The sequence below is a fragment of the Pipistrellus hanaki genome (assembly GCF_964339955.1).
Source record: "Pipistrellus hanaki genome assembly, chromosome: 5".
Lineage (NCBI taxonomy): Eukaryota > Metazoa > Chordata > Mammalia > Chiroptera > Vespertilionidae > Pipistrellus > Pipistrellus hanaki.
The window spans coordinates 11,392,805-11,407,414 of NC_140507.1; the positions used below are offsets into that span (position 1 = coordinate 11,392,805).

A 14,610-nucleotide genomic window follows, 5' to 3' on the forward strand; every position below is an offset into this window, starting at 1 on the left:
GAATTTTTTTTATAACGTATTAACCTATACTGCTTTCTCTATGCCTTCGTAATCTAAATTTCAGGAAGTTGCAAACAATTTCAAATTGAAGTTAATCCAATTTTTTCACAGAGCATTTAGTTTTCCAACTTCACATATTTTGACATAAAGACACATATATAAGCCAAGATCCCATCCTAATTCCCCAAGGACCCAGTGCCACCTGGCCAGCTGCACGCATATCCAGCCCAGTCAATTTACGGAGTCGGAGATGTTTAAATCTTAAAGCAGAAGTCTCTTATAATAATTGGGCTAAAAGAAGTCTGAAAGGTCTTATACAGACATAAATAAATCCAAAATTAGTGACATTATATAAATAAGGAGAAAGTCTGCTTTGAGGCAAAGATTGTTTGTTAAATAACATGTTAGTACTAATATACCTTAAGAGAAAACTCTAGTTATAGTCTGTTTGCCACTACTTATCTAACTGGTACCTCCAATTAAGTAAAATATAAAACAAAGCAAAACCTAAAATCTATGACACAGGAAAAAGAAGAAAATATTAACTGGATATCTGTTAAGTAGGGAGAAATAAAGCCCATTCTTCTACCTATATTCCTGCCTACCAGTTCACTTCTATCTACTCCCATCCATCTGGGTTTGTCACCTGATGGTGCATCTCTTTTCTTTGCCTTCTTACCTATATGATTTGATGATGAAATCTTTGAGATTCCATCATCCTATACATTATTTATTGAGGTTAAACTTAAGGCAAGGGAGTATTTAGAAATTATAACACTATTTTTAGGAAATGCCATTAGTAGGGAGGGAGGAGGTTAAAAGTTCTGCAGTTCCTTTAACATTGACTCAACCAAGATCTCACTTCTTTGGCTCTATCCTTGGTTAAGTTCCATTTTAAAAAATGGCTTTTGCCCTAATCTGTTTTCTAAGGAGTGCGATAAAATTGTTTATCGAAGCCAAGGTCTTTTGTGTGAAAATGAAACTGTGAACAGGAGGAAGGTCAACCCTCAGCCTAGTGGCAAGCCCCAGACACTAAACTGGATGTCAGTAACCTGGCTCACCCTGGGATTTTGTCATATCATCAATAAAGTGTCACCTGTGTATATGGTGGGGCATACAGGAAGGTAAAAGTATCACTGAAAGGCATTGTTTGTCATTAAAAATACAAACATCTTTTCTACTGAATTAAAGTTTGGATCTATGTTATGGGTTCTTTCTGCAACCCCTTTACCAGAGTGCAGGAGGCCACTCTGATGGTGGCTGAACTGCAACCAGATGAGTACAATTCAAAGGGAGCATTATTTAATTTTTTTTTTTAGAAAGTTGGAGAGAATTCGGAGAATTCAGGTTTCTTTGGTTTATTATAATCACAGTTAATAAGGAGAAACTTGGGAAAATGAATATCAGAAAAGTGTGTAGTTTGGTCCTGATTTGAAATGAACAGAGGAATCCTGACTCATCCAGGAACTCCTCATAACGCTGATCCTTCTCCTTTATCGTGTTTTCATGTTGCTCCCCTCACCCCCTTCAGTCCCCCCTCACTTCTCTCTCTACTCTCTCCTTATTTCCAATATCCTTTTTTGCTCTCCTTTCTTCTCTTACCTGTACTTTCCTGTCTCACCATTCTTTCTGGCTTTTGCCTTCACCCTTTCCCAACCATTGTATTCTTCTATACTGCCCATGGTTTAGGTCAGTACAGAAGGTCAAGATCCTTTCGAAAACATTCTTCAGGCCCTAGTTGCAAGAGGGAAGCAGACCTCCACATCTTCCCCTCAAAGACAGGAATTTTAAATGAGAACAAATTCCACGATTACTGACAATTTTAATTTGTATTTTCTGGCTACTGATTGTATTTCGATTCAGGTTCACTTAAAGGTTTCTTCATTTATTTACTACTTAAAATATGAACAAAGTCAACTTATTTTTCTCTTTGTGTTCCTAAATAGAGTATATGAAATCATTAGAATTCCACACATCCTATTCTTTTTTATCTTTTATCCCAAATGCAAAGCCCCTTCCAGTATATCTTATTTATATGTTATTCTTTTATTTTAATTTCTCAGTATTGCTCTTGGTCTTGAAATGGTAGTCTTGTTAAGTAGTGTTATAATATCTGCAGACTGATTTCTGTCATCTGGATGCACCAAGTTAACTATTTTGTTTCTTAGTTATTGGACAGTGGGCATATCTCCACACAGTAATGCTAAACCTTCTGATGCAGTGCGTGTTTCTGGGTGAAAAAAACAGGTCATAATGAATTTGCACACACAGAGTTTTTTACATTAGTCTCAAGTCTCAGCTTGTCACATTTTTTTATATTTTCTGAGGGCATTCGGAACAAAATATCCCTGCCTTCTGCACAATGTGCTGTTATTTTTATAAAACCAGACTTTTGCCATAATAATGAAGAGAGTGAGCCCCTTTTCCTTGCAAGAGTAGATTATCCCAGCTGTGATAATAAACCTGCTAAGAGGAGTCTTTTACTCCCTTATAAGTCATTGACAGTCTCAAATATTTCCTCTACATATTTTATCTGAAAGCAAATGGATATTTAAAATAAGTATTTATTGTTAAAAGTATTAATTATGTCACCTTTTTCCCCACATAAATAATATTTTGAATGGTCCATTTTTATAATGGAAATCTACTGGAATACATAACCTACCAGAAATCGATGGTAAAGAAATGAAATTAAATAATTTTACAGATAAATATATTTTAGATCCTTTCAGTTTATGGCATCTAGATATTCTTCTCTAATTCTGTAGCTGATTATGTTGTTTTTTAAAAAAAATCTATGATCTGTATTTAATACTATGAAGAGTAGTTTTCAAAATACAGACATTCTCAAAATGTACTTTAAATTTTTAATGACTCTGAAGATTTTTGTAATAAACATTTACCATTATATCCTTTAAGGCCAAAAATTAAACTCCAAAAATTATAAAAATTAAGTTAGTCATTATTATTGAAGTTTTTTCCAAAGTCTCATACCCATTAGATTGAATTTCAATACCTTATAGGATGATACATAAAATAGAAATAGAGGAAAATATTTGAGATTTTTAATATTTTAATGTTTATTATATCCTCAAAATCACTTTTAAGGAATCATAAATATCAGAAAAATTATCTTTAACAAAGATGAAATGACATTATTCTTTTCAATTTTTCTGAGTCCTTGAATTTGCTATTACAACAGTAAATTTTATTCATTTCAATTAAGTAGAATATACCTTAACCATAGTCAACTACCTATTTCTCTTCTTTATTTTTTTCTTTATTGATTAAGCTATTACATATATATCCTTATCCCCACAATGACCCCCTCACCCCACTCCAATTCATGCCCTACCCCCCTAGTGTCTGTGTTCATTGGTTAAGCTTATATGCAATCATACAAGTCATTTGGTTGATCTCTCCTCCTTATCCGCACCTTACCCTACCTTCCCTCTGAGGTTTGATGGTCTGATCAATGCTTCTCTGTCTCTGGATCTGCTTTTGTTTTATTTGAGGGGATTAATAGATAATAAAAATAAATTCTATCAAAATAGTATTGTTGCTTTATGAATTAATATTGTTGTTTTTTCTAACAGAAAGGGTATGTGAGTGTGTGTGTGTGTGTGTAAAATTCTTTAACAAGCTGAATACTTTGCACAGAGCTTAGGAAGAATACTCATTCACGTGTAAAATTATTAATGGGATTTCTTAAACTAGAATAAAGACCTGGTTTTCTACATGTCTTTTAAATATTCTGCTGATTTTGTAAGGATTGAAATCATAGAACCGGAAGAAGAATCGGTAAAGAAATTAGATGCATGCCCATCAGCAAGTTAAAAAGTCTTGCTTTTTAAAAGTTATGTTATTATCCTGAGTGTTTCTGCTTTTCATATTTTCCTTCCCTACCTGCAGTCTTTCTAAGTTATTTTAAATTTGATGAATCAGGAAATAGTTGTCCTGAAACCAATTCAGACGCTTAGATACATACCCACAGACGTTACATTAATACATCGCACACACCACTATACGCTCCATTTTGTGACCCGTACATTTTGTTCCATAAGATTTTTTTCTAAAAACATAGTAAAGGAAAACTCAGTGGAATACAAACCTCAAGGAATTTGAATAGCAAGTTCTAGAATGAATGTTTGGAATTGGTAAGAAAGGATCCCTGGTAAAATCTGTGACATTTTTGACTTGTGTCTTTCACAAAGCAGTTTCCCTCCACCCTTGAGGCATTAATGGCATTTGGTAGCGTCAAAATAGACCCATGATCCATATTCAGCTGATGACATGAACCAAAGTATTTTAAAAATTAAGTCTAAATCCATGCTGCCATTCAGTTTTGAATTCTTAAGCTTCTTATTGTTTACATACCTTTACTATCTAAATGAAGAAGAGGTAACTTTCTTCATATTTCTATTTAATTTTAATTTTAATATTGTTATTAAATAGTTTCTATAAATTCTTTGGAGAAGGTACACCATCAGTAATAGTTGGGAATCCTAGATTCTAACCTTGGTTTCTTGTGGGACTTTGGATGTTAATTTATTTCTTTGTTTCACTTGTTTTACTCTGAGATCAATATTTTGTTTTGGCTTCATTAGTCTTTGTTTAACTAAAAAAGATTGGTTGATTATCTTATTCAAGGGTTAGTCAAGTAAGTGTGTAATGTCTAATGCTTTTACTTTTATTGTTATAAATATGGTGTTATTAAGTATCTTTGTCCTAAGCAAAATTTTATTTGTATAAGCAATTAAATTCAATCGAGTATAATAAAAAGTTATTAATATAACCAAATAGCAATACCGATACAAAGAAAAACACACTTATACTTCAGAAAATAAGGGTTTAAGTTTTGAATGCGTGGTTTATAAAAATCGCCACCATCTATCTAATTCACCTTTTATTTCAGAGGCGGTGTTAATCTAATGCAAAATAGTGGATCAATGAGTAATATTCCAAAAGTAATGTTTAGAGCAATGGATTCAGAGATATTCTACTTGAATTCAGTGCAGGCACAGCAATGCTGAATGAAGTAGCTGAACTCTGTAGGCTGGAAGGAAGAATATTAACCCCATTTCTTCCTTGTCTAGTAAAAGTAACATATCTTTAATGTTATTATAAGTCTGTATCTGCCTTTTATTACATATGCATTTGTACATGGAACTACCCTGGTAAATTCAACATTGAGCAATCTATTAAAAATAGAGTTAGTCATTTAACTACATAATGCCATTTTTATTATGTTACCATTTAGAGGAAAAGCCAGGCTTTAAAAATAAGGGTTTAATGTTGTTCTCTAAAATGAAAACAATAAGGTGACCCACCTCCCAATCCTGGTCTTAGGCGATTGTCATAACCATCTAGAAGTCGGTCCAAAATCCTCGTAAAGACAGTGGTATTGTCTTTAAGTTCATCTTGTGTTGATGAGGATTGTCCATAGCTGAAAAAAGCAGAATAGGAGGTGATAACTAAATGATAACATTTCTACTAAAACCTTTTCTCCAGATTTTCCTTAATTGAATCTTAATTTGAAAATTCCTTCTGGTGTAGTGAAAAAACAAGTCTTATTTTAATTCCTACCATTTTCTCATACTCGTTCTCATGGGTGATAAGCTCTTTATTCTAATATTTCTAACTATGGAAGGAAAATTATCAGGAAATGAGTTCCTTCTCTTTACATTCATAGTTATCAGCACGTAAACGCAATGCTCTAATGTTTGTTTTTGTTTTTGTTTTTTCATGGCAAACAAGGCTAATGCATATTGTGAGAGAAATGTTGGGAGATTTCTTCCCAAATAAAAATATAAATATTTATGAACTACCAAGATAATTAATAGTTTTATGTTAATTTCACTTATTTAACATGGGACATAAGTTAAACTTCCCCTCCTAACATCCCTTTCTTTATCTACTTCATGTACATACTTGTGTGTTTTGCTTTTGTTCTTTCGCTTTTTTATCCTCACCGGAGGATATTTTTCCATTGATTTTCAGAGTGAGTGGAAGAGAGAGGGAAAGACACATCAATTGGTTGCCCCTTGCACTCACCCCAGCCAGGGCCTGGGCCCAGGAGGAGCCTGCAACTGAGGTATGTGTCCTTGACCTGAATCAAACTCAAATCAAACCTTGGACCTTTTTGTCTGCAGGTGGATGCTCTATCCACTGAGCAAAAACCGGCTGGGGCTGTACTTTGCTTTTTTGATGTTCTTTCAAGATAATACAGAATAGATAGATAAAACGTGTTACTTAGTATAAATACATTTTTACATCATTGAGTAGTTTCCATTCATCTGAAGGTTTATGAACCTATTTAGGTAGTTTTATAATTTGTTTATTCAAGCCTCTAATTAAATGACTTTTTGTCATTTCTGGTCTTGTAAGTAAAAAAAAATACCTTGAAAAAGATATGGTTCAATATTCTTAATTTATGGTTTACTAAACTGTAGTGTAAGATTGGTGTTTTATTTAAGAAAACACAGCTACTTGTGAGCAGAGCTGGAAATAGGACCCGGTTTTCTTCACATTTTAGTCTAAAACTTTATTCCTATTCTTCTATATTGGAGTACTTGTTTATACTTTAAATCCTTATAGTTGAAGGTGTAATTATTCTTTACCATTGCTAGTCTTTGAATTTCAACCACATAGTGACTGAAATTCAAATATTGTGTATTTCTTACTTCAATCACATTATCATATTATCTATGCTCCTTGAATCATATTTTATGTAATGATTAGGATGACACCTCCAAAATCCTTTGAGAGAGAAGTCTTCTAATTTAGGATGGATCACAGTCCATCCACTGATATATTACAGTGATAGCTCTGACCTTGAGTAAAAACAATGTGAATTAGTGTATAAAGGAGGCAAATTCCACAAAAATAACACTTTCATATTTTCTGTTTAACATGCTTTGGTTTGAATCTTGCATTTTTATATTACTAATCAATCCAAAAACCAAGTAGTAACATATGAAACGAGGACCCACTTATTTTACAGGAGCAAGATATATAACCAAAATATCATTAAAAAAAAAAAAACATGATTGTTTAATTAAATTTATATCAGCAAAATGTAATGGCTATTTTTTTTTGGTAAGTTTTAATTTTATAACATTATAATAACTAAATGCAACTCACAATAGTCAATGCATAGAATATTCCTCTATTAAATGATCTTTAGTTCTCTTAAATTCTACATAAATATCATGCAGATTAAGGGTTTGCTCTCCTTTGGTAAAATTAAACATCTTAGTAGTTTTTTTAAATCAAATTTTTAATGAGCTCTGTATCTTCAGCATGTCTCATTAGTTGATGATAGCAGTAAAGTAAAAATAGTTTTCTGGCTGCAATTATTTACAAAAACTCTGTCACAAACCAACTGTCAAATGTTATCTTTCAAGGATATTAGAAGGTCATCCTGATAAAAATGGGAAAGAAATGTTAGCACACCTTACGTTGTGAGAGGGCCAGATCAAGGAATTAAAGGAAGAAAGCAATAAAATGAGAAGGGGGAAAGATGAGATGGGTGACATGACAGGGCACAATTAGATTGTTACCATGATTCTTAGAATATGGAGTTAGTTATCTATTACTTTTACCTGTATTCCTTTTCTTTTTTTCTTTTTTTTAACAGCTTATCTCACATTCAGGAAAAATTTCCTCCCCTATTCTAACCTGTAAATGTTGTATTCACCAATTTTTTTTGCATTGGAATACAAATGCCAAAAGATATGTATCCCCACACTCCCAGAAAACCGGTTCTGTTATTGCAATTGGAATGGTAACCTGATTTTTAAATGGGATTTTATAAACAGGTATTCTTTATTTCTAATTCACTCTGCCCCATTGTAATTGTCAGAGAATAGCCCTAGGATAAATATAATTGATTTGCTATTAAACACTCATGCTGATTTAATGTTTTCTAAACTAAATATATAATTTGGTGAGAAATGTCAGTTACGGTACCTGATTTTGACTCCATATGAACCACTAGATAATAAAACACTGTGCACTACCTCCATCTACAGGTCATTACAATAGTAACACTTCATGTAATTTTTCAGAAGCAGGAAGAACATTTAACTCCTCAGATTAAGAGTATCTGGCAATAAAGCATTTCCTGTTCATCTGGTAGTCAGTATTTACCACACGAAATACCAAAAATAAAAGCAGCTTCTCAATTTTAAAAATCCTCCTAAATTTATATCTTCCCAGGCAGGCTATTCTCTCCCTCTGCCTTACACATAAGGGCTCACTTTCCATTACATTTTGAAGAGTCTTAGATTTTTATAATATGTCTAAGACTTTCTTATGGGCCATAGGAAATTACATAAGAAATATAAAAGTAGATAAAGAATAATCTGAAATATTTGGTTATTTATATCATTGCTACTATAATATCTTTATATGCTCAGTTGGGTAATTAGCAAACGTTCTGAATATGGGTAAGCATATTATTAAATTTGTCTTATAACTTGTCTCCATAGTAGTTATGCTTAAATTAAGAATTTCAATTTTATCTGACATTCTCAATTACTTGTTTGGCATATTTTACCTCTAGTTGTTATATAAGTAATGTTTTCAAAACATATGTATATGCTTTTATTGAGACTAATGACTTTCAAATTACAAATATTATTTTGAACTTTTCACTACCATACAGTCAGAAGTTTTTCTACGATTTTACTACTGGTTAAAATTTTTCTTGTTAAAAAATCAACTCACATAGTATGCAGACATTAACTGGGGTAACTTTTCTATGAATAAGAAACGTCTGGTTTTGTTCAGTTACAGATGGACTGTGAAAAAAAAAAAGTTCAATTGAAGACTTAAATGTTGAATTAATACATTCCTCAATAAAAGCATAATAAGTGTATTCTAACTAACATACAAATCAGGCGGTTATTTTTTCATACTGCTCTTCCTTATGCTTAACTGGAATCTTATTGCAGTTAAGTTTTTTTGAATTCCCTTAGTCATGAATTCATCCAAGGGCAATTTTCTTCCCACTGAAAGGATGAGAGGAAAAGTGACGGAAATTCTCATGCGGATGTAAAATAAAGCATCCCACCTTCCTCCAGCCAGTGTGCCCAGAAGGAGGGTCCAGGCCCAGAGACAGCCAGGGAGACGCAGGCTCTTCCTCCTCATCGTGGCTTGTGCAGCTGAGAAGTAGAACAAGTAGAGATCAATGTCTCTTGTAGGAACATCAGGTTATCACCACTAGGGCTGACTGAGGCAGTTCAGATGACTGCTTTGAAGTCAGGAAATGACCTCACTGGGCTATGACACCTCATTGGAAGCAATGGAAACCTGGACCTTCTACTCTCCACTGTCCCTTCCATTTCTCCATTTAGATATATACCAGTATCTTAATTTCTCCTATAAAAGAAGACAAGTTGAAATGCTTTCAGGTTACAATATTGCTTAACATGAAAACTGTGGGTCGTTTTGTTCTCTCTAGGTTTTATACTTCCTATATAGTTTGCATTACTCTCTTCTTTTTTTTTTTTTTTTTTTTATTAATCATCTGAGAAATCTGACCTTTCTGATTCGCGTTCCTGCAACTGAACTATGCATTGACATGTTTAGGTTGGTGTCTGTCACAGAGAGAGAATATTCGGGGACCAGAATGGGGAAGGTTAAAATGCTTTCGTGACTGAATTCATCTTTGCATTCTGAATGTGCCTCGATTTCAGAAGCAACTGTACTTATGTTTCTCAAAAAAAAAAAAAAGCCAGCAACATAGGAAACACACTGTTGAATGTCAAAGTCGTGCTTGTATTTTCTGCCTGTGATTGCCTTGTTAAATATGCTCACTAGTGCTTCGGCGAGGCTAAAGGACACACTTTACAGTCAAGCCATGTGCTGATCTCCCTCACACACGCATACCACACTCACATCAGAGCACACCAACATGCCCACACGTATCTCACAAGCCCTCTCGTATTCTGCCAGGTTGCTGTTAGAAAATGTTTCATCTCCAACAGATGGAAGCGGAGTGCTTTGCTTTGCATAAATAAGGAACTCTTTTTTCTCTCGTAGGTAAAGTGTAATTAATCACCATCTGATTGTTGAATTTAGACTTCGTGGTGGGATGCTGGAGAAATGGAATAGGGAAGGCTTAGATAATTTTTTTTTAAAGTATAGTCTATTGGTGATGTCAATTTTTAAAAGGCACTGCACTACCTAGTTAAAGAGCAGATATGGCAACATTTGATTTAATGTGCTATAATTCATCCCAGTCACAATATGAGAAATGTTCAAGGTATCTGTTAGCAATTTCCTAAATGTATAACAAATCTTTTAAAACCTATTTTTCACTGAGCACTCTATCATCAAATGCAGTATGCCTTTAAATACAGCTACCAAATGCTTCCCACACTCTCTGGGATCATTTAGATCAGCAAAAACCATTACAAACAGGCATGTAAGCAATGCAACATAATGTGTTTAGAGTGAAATGGTCTAGAGATAAGAACTGGGAGCATCATAGTTTTCCACTTAATTTACTGTCTGGCGCTGACACAGATGAGTTGGATATGACAGGAAATATGAGATCAATTATATTATGTTAAAACATTGCATCGAAATTGCATGATTATAATTCGTCCTTTTTATTAGTCTTTGACAGCTGCTCTGAAAGAAAAACGGTTTCTCTTCCCCTACTAATACGCGTCGGTTTTTCTTTTTTGAAAAATTCCTGAAAGGGTAAATGAGACAGAACAAAACCCCAAGGCAAGGTACCATAGCTTTTTGTTGCTCTAACATTTTGGAAAGAGAAAAACAAACCTACCACCACGGCACGGGAGTTGTTCAGTGAGAAAGTTTCTTGCAAATACAAGCATAATAGTTTAAAAGAACCGTGAAGCTGCCTCCTTCCCCCTTTTCCACCCCCACCTCCCCCCACCGAGAACGCACTCCAAACACCCATGTTCCACGGCGCCCATGTCCTTCCAAAGAGAAGTTGAGTTGTTTGCATTGGAATCAGGGAGACCCCCTACCCCAGGAAGGGGCATTTCAGCAGCGTGTCCACCGAAAGGGGGAGAAGAGGCGTTTTGCAGCTGGAAGAGGAGGATGGCTCTCCCTGGCCAGGATGGAACAGCGAGACAGGTTTTCTGTCCCAGCCTTCCTAACTTCAGGCTGTGCCCACCCAAGCCCCTCCCCACCTCACCCCGACTCCCTCTTGGGGAGAGGGGAGGTGGGATGGAAAACAACAACAGCAACGCGACCAAAACAACAGGTCACCACCCACCCTGTGGGATGCACATTCCAATCTGCTTCAGAAAGGGGGGACAGAGAAACAGAGTCCATAGAAAGCAAACGCCCCCTCTATCGCTGCAGCTTTCAGCTTGCAAGGAAAACATGCCTTCATGCTACCTGCGATGGGAGCGGGCTTGGTCCCGGGTCCCGGTCCTGGTCCCCCCTGGCTCCCGCGTCTGTCTGTGGGCAGCAGCCGGGCTCTCCCGCTAGGCAAAGCCACAGCCGCTGAGCGAGCTCTGCCTGCGTGCTGTGGTCGGAAGCAGCACTTACCTCAGGCCCCCGTGGGCGCCGATCGATGATCGATTGATTGCTCCAGACCCGGGCAAAGTGTGTGCGAGAGGAAGCCGCGGGGAGCCCGGAGCAGCCCGAGTCCCGGTGGCGAGCAGAGGGGCGTCTGCGCCCAACCTCTCGCTCGCTCGCTCGCTCACTCGGTCTGAGCCATCATGGACTCTGCGTGCTGCTCTGCCGAGGATTTCACACCCAGATTGGCTCCCCCAAATCCAATCCGCGGCTCCACAACAAAAGATTTCTCTCTGCCGAGACAGTAGTAATACGTCCCAGGGCAAACCGGATGTGAAATAGGCGGTGACTTCATGCCAGAGAGATTTTATTTTAGAAAGGAAGGTGGTACCAAGCCTCTGGGTCTGGAGACCAATCCGCCCATTTTTTTACTTTTATTTTTTTTATATAGATGCAGCACCATTTAACTTGCACCGCTTTTGGCCCTCATCTCCTTCCCCAGCTACAGACTCAGATCCTTCCACCATCAGATTGCTGCTGCTGCGAGCTTTCCCTGTTTGTGGGGCGTCCAGCTGGGGGAGGGAAGGGGAGGCAGGGGGAGAGACCTAGGACCCACGTTCAGGATGTTTTTTTGGTCCACTTTCCATGTAGGAGCACGCTCTGTGAACGTGTGCCCGTTCCAAACAAAGCGGATCGGGGGTAACTGGCCCGCCTCTGATCAGAATTGCGATGAGAGCATGCAGATGAATGAAGGCGAGGCGCGGAGCAGGGAGGCAGACGCAGGGCTGCACACATGTGGCGCACGCTGCCCTCGCCTCCGTCCCCCGCGCACGCACTCCCACACACATGTCTGAGCGCCCCGTCTTGCAGAGTCACGAATGGTGAGCAATGGCCGGAAGAGAGTTCTGGACAGCAGGGAACCAACTGGCTCCAGGGTTTAGGGGATCCTTCGCACTTTCCCCGGTTGTGAGCGCTTGCCAACCCGCCTTCACCCATCCTTAGCTTAGAGAGAGGACAGCAAGAGCACGCTCGCTAGCTCCCATCAGGGTTTTAACCTTTAGATGCAATTGTTTGTTGACTTGGTGGTGGAGAAAACGCAGGCTCCTTACATGGGAACTGCCTCTGGGTCCCTAAGACAAGGAGTGTTTAACTTTAAATACATTGCCCAGATCATTTCTAGGTCGGAGATTCCTACCTCCATCCCCAGAATCTTCCCTTTGCCTCCCATGCTATCGTTCTAGGGATTAGGAAACCGGGAGATGGGGAGGAGAGATGCACAAAAAGATGTTTAGAAGTCAGGACCCAAACCCCCTCCTGGTGTTTACCTCTGCCCTTCTGCTCTGGTGGCTCTCCACCCAGGAGTCATTATATATTTAGGTAAGGAGGGTGTGTTTCAATTGCAGTCTCACTAAATCTCTAAGGAGTCAGGGGAGGCTGTGGTTCTCTCCTTGGATTTTGTGAATGGGTGTTTGTAGCAGGGAGGAGATGGGTGCTATCTTCCTGGGATACTTACTGAAAGGACCCAAAGCGCTGGGAGCTGTCCCTTCAGCACTTTCGCCAGAACTAGGTGGAAAAGATGGGGTGCCTTCATCTAAGGCTTCTGGTAAATAAACTCTGAACTTCCAACTTTGGTGAGCTCCTAGCCATTTTTTCCCCCAAGAGGACTTCTAGCATAGGAGATAATTCTGGAAGGGGCAGGCCTTGGTTAAGCAAAGGTAACACTAGTCCATGCCACTCCTAGGTTTGGATTCTACAAGTGTTCCTTGATTTTGTGCTGCAGCACAATCATCTTCCAAGATGAAAGCATAAGGCAGGTGATTGAAATGACAAGGAATCTAGCATTAAAGACCACATCCACAGTTGGGTTTGGTTATCTTGTGAGTTTTCAAAGGGAAATGTTAGCAGGAAGTTATTTCAGAAAAAAATAATCTTTGAGGAAGGGGGAATTATGATAGACCAGCTTATGATAACCTATTTCTGGGCAGGAGTTGCCTACTCTGTTGAGACTTAACAAATGTTCATATATTCTTAAAGGTACCCATTAAAGAAACATCATAACTTCCCCATGTGACATGACCCAATTTTTATTTAATTTGTTTGTCCATTAATTTAGTTGTTTATTGAGCAGTTCTGAGACTAAAACTCACTTTAGTAAGGTTTGAAATCTGAGGTTAACAATAAGAAAACATAGTTTGTTTTTTTAACCTGATAGTATATAATGCAATTCCATGGTTTTGTTTTGACTCAACAAAGACTGATAGTCCTAAAAATGTGATCTTTTAGTGGTTTTTTTTTCTCTTAGTTGAATTTTTTCAGCTTCTTTTACTTTCCTCTACAAATTGAGAATAACTTTATTTCCTATACCTAATGAATACAACCAAATCACCATACCGTTGATGTTTTTATGAGCACAGCCACTGAAACTTGATCATTTGAACAGTAATCTCTGAGAATAAATCCAATTACATCTTGCTTCAGACTGTAAGAGTCATGTTACTATCCAACAGGAATCGATTGCATAGTGATTCCATATATTTTGAAACAAGTAGTTATAAATAACTATTGGGTATATCTTCAAATATAGCACACATATGAAAATGAAAATGTCCATACTATGATTTTCTATTTCAAAAACTCAAAGGTAGTTTTTACTAGATGATTAATGTGTAACTTGTTTTGTGATATGTATCATATGTTTTTAATAAGTAAATTTGATACCTTGTGGGTGTTTAAAATTTGATAATTTGACCATTTGAAAAAATAGCAATTGCATCTATAAATTATTATTGTGTTTATTATTTCCCATCTAAGGTATTATTGCCATTTGCACATAATGCCAGAGAGAATAAAATATAAGAAATTAATGAGAGGAAATAATTTACTTTATACTGTCTTGTTAATTTAACCCCTTAGATGATTGTTGAAATTATTTTTACTTTTTACCTAGGGGAATGAATCTCTTCAAAGTGTGTGTGAATCTGATTGAAGTTTTGAAATAACAATAACCATATGTTCAATAGTCTTAAAATATTTACTTGGTGCCAAATAATATGCTAATCAGTTTGCATACATCATGCCACTTAATTCTGAAAATATGACTGTGAG

The 14,610-nt window shown here is 36.8% G+C and overlaps 1 protein-coding gene across 2 annotated transcripts in view; it reads right to left on the reverse strand.

The window, feature by feature from the left end:
- Nucleotides 1-11,999, reverse strand: part of GABRA1 (gamma-aminobutyric acid type A receptor subunit alpha1) — a 53,713-nt gene extending 41,714 nt beyond the window's left edge. The window contains exons 1-3 of one of the 2 annotated variants that reach the window (XM_084884122.1): nucleotides 11,536-11,999; nucleotides 9,077-9,167; nucleotides 5,331-5,446 (exon numbers count right to left, since the gene is read on the reverse strand). In XM_084884122.1, the coding sequence (XP_084740248.1) occupies nucleotides 5,331-5,446; nucleotides 9,077-9,153 (193 nt within the window). In that variant the 5' untranslated portion in view covers nucleotides 9,154-9,167; nucleotides 11,536-11,999. Of the gene's footprint in view, nucleotides 1-5,330; nucleotides 5,447-9,076; nucleotides 9,168-11,382; nucleotides 11,447-11,535 lie in introns of those variants that run through there. The other variant, XM_084884123.1, reaches the window with a different exon arrangement.
- Between the last annotated feature and the right edge of the window lie 2,611 nt (nucleotides 12,000-14,610).